The following is an 8,298-nucleotide window of genomic DNA, read 5'->3' as shown; positions in this document are numbered from 1 at the left end:
ATGGGGGCCGCTGTGATAACAGGAGGAGCCGTGCCGGGGCTGCGGGAGCTGACGGCGTGGGCGAGCAGGACGAGCCAAGCCCCCCTGTCCTGGGCAGCCTGGCCCCGAGGCAGCGGCATGGGGTCCGGCGGCCCCCAGCGCCTCCTCCGCGTGCTCTGCATCCTCTCGGTGCTGGCCGGGCGCCTGCCACCCGCCACGGCCCAGTGGTTTTACCCCCTGGGCTTGGAGGACACCACCCCAGATCCGGGTACCAGCCCTGCGGCCCCCGCGGTACCCGCCCGGGATGGGGAGGAAGGTAGGCATGGTGCGGCGGGACATGGCTTCCCTGGCACCCCAGCAAGGAGAGGGCACCTCCGGCGTAAGGTGAGGTGTGGGGTGCCGGGGTCCAGGGCTGCTGGTGGCACCGCTGTGGCCGCAGTGAGTGCCAGGAACCGGGAATGCTGTGCCACCCCGGTCCCCCTCCAGCCCTGCCACCTCCCGCCCCATCGCCCCTTTGCTCCTGCAGACGGAGATGCTGGCGGCCTGGAGCACACACAGAAGGTGCTGCTGAGCAAACCCCCGCTGGCAACGGCCCCCAGACACCGGGAGCCCCTCGCCAGGGGGGCGGCGAAGGCCCCGGGCCATGCCCCGCCGCGCACACGAGGCCAGGTGCCTTTCCCCGGGCAGCATCCCCCCGCCCCCGGCTCCACCACCCGCTCTCCTCCCGAAACTCCCCAGCTGCTGGGGCCCCTCGCCACGTCCTTCTCCTTATCTGTGCCCTGCCCACACAGCCGCACCAGCCCGGGCAGGGCAGCGTGCCCTGCTCCAGCCCCGAGCCGCGGCTCAGCCGCCTTTGCCCCCTTGGAAAGGAGCCGCAGCAGCTCCCAGTGTCCCCCGGCACGGTGCAGCCCCACGGCAGCGCTGGGGCTCGGCCCCCACCCCGGGCTGTGGGCAGCGATGGCTGCAGGAAGGTCCCCTGGGATCCCCTCAGCCCCACACTGAGCTGTCCCCGCCTGTCCTAGCAGCACCGACCCACGGCCGCCCCGGAGATCTTCGAGGGGAGTGCTGAGGAAGAGGAGTTCCTGCAGATCAAGGTGGTGGAGGGGTCCTGGTCCGTGGGGGGGCTGCGAGGGTCAGCCCGGGATGGGCACCCAGGCAAGGGGCTCTGGGGGCCACGGGCTGGCAGGGTGGGACAGGGATGGTGCTGTGGGGGACAGGGACGGTGCTTGGGGGTCTCGCGCTCAGCCCCTCCTCTCCTCTGCACAGACGACAGCGAAGGGGCTGCCCCGGCGGCTGCCCCCGGCCCCGGAGACAGACCTTGCTCTCCAGGTGAGGGGTGGGCGCAGGGGGCCCGTGCCAGCCCCTGGCAGCAGGGCTCCCGTCCCGCGGCTCACCGCTCTCTCCCTCTCCAGATGCACAACGGCTCCAGCTGCATCTGCCCCGTGCGCCCCGGCCCTCCCGGCCCAAAGGTGCGGAGGTCCTCCCCAGGGAGAGGCGCAGGGTCCCACTGGCAGAAATCCCTCAGCTTTTTTGGCCATGCAAAACCTTTTCTGTTTGGGATTCGGACTCTCACTTCGGGGTCTGGGTTGGGGGGACAACTCAGGTGTCCCCTGCCAGGGGGGCAGCGTGTCCCCGCAGTGGGCGCCGGTGGAGGAAAGCGCCGGGAGCCAAGCTCTGTCTTTCCCCAACAGGGAGAGAAAGGCGACCGAGGGTCCCCGGGAGACAGAGGACAGCCCGGATTTTCTGGGGAGAGAGGGAAGGCCGGCAGCCCAGGGCAGCCAGGTCACCAGGGTCCCCGCGGCCCCCCAGGTCCTCCGGGACCGCCGGGGCCCCCGGGACCGCCAGGCGCCTGGGGAGCCAGGAGCCCACCCCTGCCCGCCGCCCTCCCCGAGGGATCAGAGAATGAGGTGAGTGGCGGGGTGGGGGGCACAGGTGGGCGATGCCAGAGCTGGGTGGTGATGCCGGCACTGGCTGCGGTGTCCATCGCCGGCTAGACTGGCAGGGACAGGGAGGGCTGGGGCACGGGGCCGTGGGAGTGGGCGGCCCAGGGGAGGGGAACCAGGGGATGGGACACGGCCGTTCACCAGCTCTGCTCTCTCTTTCCTCTGTCTCTCCAACCCAACACGCAGCTGCGAGCATCCAGCCCTGCGGGGAACCCGGGACCCCCAGGCCCCCCCGGGCTGCCCGGACCCCCTGGCTACCCAGGCCATGAAGGCCCCCCGGGGGTCCCTGGGCGGGAGGGGCAGCCGGGACCCCCCGGCCCGCCGGGGGCTGTGGGACCCCCCGGTTTCCCCGGGGCTGAAGGACCTCCAGGGTCTCCAGGCTTGGCTGGGCCAGACGGACCTCCGGGGGCACCAGGGCTCCCAGGCCCACAGGGTCCCCCCGGGGTACCTGGGCACGAAGGACCCCCCGGTCCCGCAGCACCTGCGTCGCTCCCTGGCAAACCAGGGCTCCAAGGGGAGCCGGGATTCCCTGGACTAAAGGTAAGGGGGTGCCAGCCCAGCCCGTCCATGGCCCTGGGGGTGGGGATGGAGCAGCTGGGCTCACCGGCCCCTCACTCTGCCCTGGCAGGGAGCAGCCCCCAGCACCGAGCCCGTCGGAGGGCTCCGGGGCTGCCCCAGCCCTGCCGCTGCGGGGCCCGGGGGGACACGGGGCGCTGAGCCCCCGCGCTCACCACCCCGCGCGTCGTGTGCCGGCAGGGTGAGAAGGGTGAGCACGGACTGCCGGGCATGCCGGGGAGCCCTGGCCGGACGGGAGAGACGGGCTCCCCAGGCATGCCCGGTCCCACGGGGCCGCCAGGGCCGCCAGGGGACTACAGGGTGAGTAGGGGGTCCCAGGGCTGCGGGTGCTCGGGGGCGGGGGGCAGCCCCCGCGCTCACCCCGGCACGTCCTCTCCTTCCAGTGCGACTCGCGCCACGCAGGGCACCGCGGATCCAGCGGGCCGCCAGGCCCCAAGGTGAGCCGGGGGAGCGGGCACCGCGGGCGGCGGGTGTTGGCAGCGAGGGCACGGGGATAGCGTTGGCCGTGGCCACTCCCCGGTGCCGGCGCCAAGACCAAAGAGCTCCATGGCGGGTGTTACCCCGCGGAGTGAGGCACAGCGCTGTGCCGGGGGGCCGGGAGTGCTCGGGGACCCCCGGAGCCGGGGCACTGACAGGACCCCTCTGCTTTCCTTCCAGGGAGAAAAGGGCGACCCGGGAGAGCGGGTTTGTAGCCGCGGGCACCGGTGCAGGGGGAGCTCGTTGGGGGGGTCCCATCCCCACAGCCTGAGTGTGAACCCCTGAGCCCCGTGTGCTGCCTCCGCTCCCCCACCGCCTCTCCGTGCCGGGGCAGGGCCAGCCTTCCCCTCGCCCCGGCGGCACTGCCAGCGTCCCCAGACGGGCTGGGGCACGGGGCAGCGTGGCGAGTCACACCATCCCCTGCGGCACATGCAAATGCACATGTGCACACACCCACGCACACAGGGAGCACGCACACGTGTGCACACCCATGCAAGCATGCAGTGCACCCATGCATGCACCCAGCACACATGCCCATCCCCACCACCCAGCACAGGCTCTAATCGTGCCTCTCTCTGTGGCTCACCCAGGGGTGCTGCTACGGGGAACACGGGTGCAAACCAGGCCACCTCCCCTTCCCCAGCACTGGCAGCCAGTCCGGCTCCTGGGTGCCCATCAGCGGGTACCAAACGGTGAGTCCTCAGGGCTCGTGGGGCCCCGTCACGGCGAGGCGTGCCCGGGGACCCCAGCCCGGCCTTGGGGACCCTGCTGCCCAAGCCCAGGCGGCTCTGCATGCCCCACGCCATGGCTCACCCCACCGGCAGCGCCACGGGGCTCACAGCCCCGGCTGGGGTGGAGGATGGAGGGGTGGAGGATGGAGAGGGGGAGGATGGAGATCAGTCTCAATCTTCTCCCTCTCTCTCTGCAGGGCAGCAAAGAGGAGCCGGAGATTTACGGAGCAATCATCCCTCATGTGAGAGACACTGCCTGGCTCGCGTCTGCGCGCTGCCCCGGCCCGGGGAGGTTCAGCCCCGGGAGGGGAATGGAGCGGGAAGCATGAGGGACAGCAATGGGGTCTCTTATAGCTGCCCCCTCAAAAGGCAGCACCAAAATCGCCCAGTCCAATCTCCACACTGCTCTCCTGCAGGGTCTTCGAGGTCCCCCCGGGAACCCTGGCCCGCCCGGGCCCCCCGGCCCCCCCGGAGCACCAGGTCTTCTCTACCTCAACGTAAGGCCCAGCGCGGGCTGCGCACACGCCTGTGCCAGAGCGCACACGTGTGAGCGTGCAGGGCACGAGCGGCTCCCCACAAACCCACCTGCCTTTGCTTCCAGAGGGTTTACCCCATCCGTGCCCAGCCGCCCTGCAAGCAGCCGGTAAGCCGCAGCCTCGCTGTCCCCGAGAGAGACCCTGTCCCCTCCCCATGCACCGGGAAGGGCATCCCTGTGCCCGGCGGCAGTAACGGGCCCCGCTTGCCTTCGCAGGCAGCCCCTGACGCAGGCTGGGCAGCAGGTAAGGGCATTTCTCGGGTGTTTCGGGGGCTCCAGCCTCCTTGGAAACACCTTCTGTGAAGTCTTGCCTCCCTTCCCGGGTGCTGGGGCAGTGCCACCCTGCACAGGTCCCCGGCACCGCGGCCGGCTCTCCCCCCCGGCTCCTGCTGCGGCCCTGCGGGGCCGGCTCCTGCGGGAGCATCTAGCTCCTGCGCCGGGGCACCTCGTGACCCCCCACCCTCTCCGGACTCTCCAGATGCTGACATCCCTCGGACGGAGCCACCGGACTCCCACGCCGATCTCTGGGTGCGTCCTGGCTGCGGCCACGGGCGAGCCCCCCAGGCTGTCCGGCTGCCCCGCACACCGCAGCTGGGCCGTGAACTTCTCCATCCCCCCCAGCGCCAGACGTGGGTCTTCCAGTCCAAGGAGCTGATGCTGAAGTCGGGCGGCGCCGTGCCCGAGGGGAGCCTGGTCTACGTGCGGGAAGGGAGCAGCGCCTTCCTCCGAACCCCCACCGGCTGGAGCCGCCTCCTGGTACCGTGCACCGAGGACACCCTTCGGGGTCCCTCGCAGGGAGGGGGGTCCGGGCTGCAGCCCTGACAGCCGGCACTGGGCTGGATTGGCGCTGGGGCAGCAGACCCCAGGGAAGGAGCTGGTTCCCCCCTAACCCGTCCCTCTGCTCGTTGCATTGAGCAGCTGGAGGATTCAGAGTCGCTCTTCGTCGGTGACGACCCCTCCGCCTCCACCCCACGGTACCAGGTGAGGGGTGCGGGCAGCCGCCGGGTCCGCTCACGTCCCAGCAAGGGGACAGAGCCCTCCTTTGCCTGCCGGAGGGGGGACAGGCCCCCGCGGGACTGTCCTGTCCTTTCCGTCCAGGAGGCAAAGCAGGTGCAGATGAGAGGTCCCGACACGGGGCCGCCCGCGCCGGCCCCGACGGACTCACTGGTGAGCCCTGCTGCAGGTCCAGCCACCCTGGGAGGGACGTGCCGTGGAGACGGGCTGTTGGCAGCGCCCACCCGGCACTGGGGGTCATGTTGGGATGGGGAGGGTGCTGCACCCACAGCACCCATGGCGCTGGGATGCGTGTCCCCGGGCTGACGAGAGCCGCATTATTCCAGGTCCAGAAGGATGATGGACGAGGGCTGCCCCAGATCGTGCCAACCACCATCGCCCCACGGATCCCATCAGTAAGCAATGCCCCGCTCCCTGGCTCTAGGGGTGGGGGACGAGTGGCCCAGACACGGGAGAGCAGGGAGATGTGCCAGGGGGACCCCTCCGTGCCCAGCCGGCACCGCCGGAGGCTCACACCCTCCCGGGAAGGGGAGAGCAGAGACCTCGACATCTGGCCGTGCCGGAGCCTCCCCCCACCATGCCTCCCCTCCCCAGCTCCGCCTGGTTGCCCTGAACGTGCCCCTCGCCGGCGACATGAGCGGGATCCGGGGCGCCGACCTGCAGTGCTACCGGCAGTCCCAGGAGGCCCAGCTCTACGGCACTTTCCGAGCGTTCCTGTCGGCCCCCACCCAGGACCTGGTCTCCATCGTCAAGAGGACGGACAGGACCCTCCCTGTTGTCAACCTGAAGGCAGGTGCCCCCGTCCCCCATGAGGGGGGAGCCTTGGCGGGGGAGCCCTTGCCCAGTCCCGCGCTGGGATTGCCGCATCCCGGCTGTGCTCGGCACTTGTGTTTTGGGGAGCGGGGAGGAACCCAGAGCAAGTTATTGCCCACGTGTGGTCGGGACAAGGGCATTGCCCCGGCCCCCGGCTCAGTGCCGCTGCTTGTGCCTGTAGGGCCAGCTGCTGGCCAAGTCCTGGAGCTCCCTCTTCGAGCGCCAAGCGGGTGCCGCCCCGCGGGGCCCCATCTACTCCTTCAATGGGCGCAACGTCCTGACAGATGCCCTCTGGTGAGTCCAGCCGCAGGGTGGGCGCCGGCAGGGCGTGCCCACACACACCCGTGCCAGGAACCAGGATGGGGGGGCTGCAGCGGGTCCCCCCCGCCCCTGGCATTTGCACGGATGCAGGGGCTGGTGCAAAGAGCCGGAGGTGCCCCGGAGGGTGTCCCCCAGCCCCTCTCACCCCCGTCCCCATCTGCAGGCCCCGCCGGCTGGCCTGGCATGGATCCACGCCGCGGGGCGGCCAAGCCCGCAGGAGGGATTGCCAGGGCTGGCGCAGCTCCGGCCCCGGGGAGGGCCTGGCCGCCCCCCTGGGCGAGGGCAGGCTGCTGGCCGGGCAGCGGCACAACTGTTCCGAGGCGCTGGTGGTGCTCTGCGTGGAGGTGGCCTTTCCCTACCGGCACATGTGGTGACCCTGGCACCACGGCACCGGTGACCCCCAGCCGCATGCCCCAGGCAGCCTGCCCCGTCCTGCGGGGCCAGGGAAACTGCCCTGGGAGCCCCGTGGGCAGCACCGGGGGGGAGAACTGGGGTGTCGGAGCTGTGCAAGAGCACTGAGGGGACACCGACCCCACGCACGGGTTGTGCCGTGCTCATCCCTGGCTGTGCCGTCCCCGCAGATCCCTGTGCCGTGGGGTGGCAGGGTGATGCCAGGCTGTGCCCGGCCACCTCCCTGCACCTCCAGCGAAGCGAATGCTGCCACTGCCCCAGAAATAAAGACACAAAAAAGTTGGTGTTTTGGATGACACCCAGCTCTGTTACGGGGGGGCCCTACCCAGGACATCGCCTGCCGCAGCAAGGGGCCTGGGGGGGGCACACTGCAGCCAGCCCGGGGAATGGGGAGAGGGTCTGGAGCCACGTGTGGGCTTCAGCCCCATTGGGATCAGCACAAATGGGGCGGCCAGGAGGGAGGGGACACCGCAGGGACGATGAAGTCACAGGGTTCCACTTCCACTGATGTCAGTGTCGCCGGGCGCTGCGTCAACAAACCAGCCTCTCCCAGAGGCAGCGGGGTTTGCCCCTCCTGGAGTGCGGGCAGCGGGGTTTGCCCCTCCTGGAGCGCGGGCAGTGGTCGGAGGCAGAATGCGCAGGAGGAAGGCACCGTCAGCCTCTCTGCGGAGGAGCGGGAAGGCAAGGGTGCGCGGGCAGGGCTGGGGCGCGGGGTTTGGGCAGCAGCAGCGAGGTTTGGGTCTCTGCCTGCACGTGGCGGCAGCCCCCGGCCGGTGGCTCTGGGGTGGGCACGCTCCAGGGCCCCGTGCCAGCCGAAGAGGCAGTACTGTGCCCCAGTGTGTGCCGGGGCCTGCCCAGTGTGCCCCAGTGTGTGCCCGGGCCTGCCCAGTGTGCCCCAGTGTGTGCCGGGGCCTGCCCAGTGTGCCCCAGTGTGTGCCCGGGCCTGCCCAGTGTGCCCCAGTGTGTGCCGGGGCCTGCCCAGTGTGCCCCAGTGTGTGCCCGGGCCTGCCCAGTGTGCCCCAGTGTGTGCCGGGGCCTGCCCAGTGTGCCCCAGTGTGTGCCCGGGCCTGCCCAGTGTGCCCCAGTGTGTGCCGGGGCCTGCCCAGTGTGCCCCAGTGTGTGCCCGGGCCTGCCCAGTGTGCCCCAGTGTGACACGAAGGCCAGCCCAGCGGGTCCCCAGGGCCTGCCTAGCAGGTCCCTGCGTGTCCCCAGAAGCGTCCCAGTGTGTCCCAGTGTGTCCCCAGGGCCTGCCCAGCGCGTCCCAGTCCATCACACTACCAACGGCAACCGGGCAGGCGTAGAGCGCCGCCGCACAGCGCCCTCGCTCTTCCATTAGTCGATATCGCTGTCCATCCCGCAACCGTCCCTTCTGAGTGGCTGGTTTGAATGCGCGGAGCGCCTTGTGATTGCCGAGAGGGAGGGAGGAGCGCGACCCGTGTCCCCGCCCTCCCGCTGCGATTGGCGGCGCGCTGGGGGCCCGCGGGCGGGGATTGGCGGA

General features: G+C 71.0%; 1 protein-coding gene across 1 annotated transcript; it reads left to right on the top strand.

Annotated features, from left to right (window-relative positions):
• Positions 1-7,082, top strand: LOC142091802 (uncharacterized). Its single transcript, XM_075171156.1, has 23 exons — positions 1-295; positions 506-648; positions 1,005-1,073; positions 1,246-1,308; positions 1,392-1,448; positions 1,671-1,886; positions 2,109-2,462; positions 2,679-2,798; positions 2,882-2,935; positions 3,156-3,182; positions 3,566-3,667; positions 3,904-3,948; positions 4,123-4,203; positions 4,308-4,349; positions 4,458-4,485; positions 4,720-4,769; positions 4,863-4,997; positions 5,160-5,222; positions 5,340-5,408; positions 5,582-5,650; positions 5,850-6,044; positions 6,250-6,362; positions 6,553-7,082. Exons 1-23 carry the CDS (start codon positions 1-3, stop codon positions 6,761-6,763), a joined length of 2,601 nt encoding a protein of 866 aa, XP_075027257.1. The 3' UTR covers positions 6,764-7,082.
• Positions 7,083-8,298: the final 1,216 nt, after the last annotated feature.

Source organism: Calonectris borealis, chromosome 22, assembly GCF_964195595.1.
Source record: "Calonectris borealis chromosome 22, bCalBor7.hap1.2, whole genome shotgun sequence".
In the NCBI taxonomy this organism is placed as follows: Eukaryota; Metazoa; Chordata; class Aves; order Procellariiformes; family Procellariidae; genus Calonectris; species Calonectris borealis.
Note: the sequence above shows the minus strand (reverse complement) of the source record. Positions and strands in the feature narration are given on the sequence as shown.

Excerpts from the sequence above, each read along its gene's own strand:
- LOC142091802 (XM_075171156.1), top strand. The coding sequence starts at position 1 with ATGGGGGCCGCTGTGATAACAGGAGGAGCCGTGCCGGGGCTGCGGGAG. Across the intron at positions 1,309-1,391 it reads AGACAGACCTTGCTCTCCAG|ATGCACAACGGCTCCAGCTG; the intron begins GTGAGGGGTGGG and ends CTCCCTCTCCAG. Across the intron at positions 2,799-2,881 it reads GGCCGCCAGGGGACTACAGG|TGCGACTCGCGCCACGCAGG; the intron begins GTGAGTAGGGGG and ends CTCTCCTTCCAG.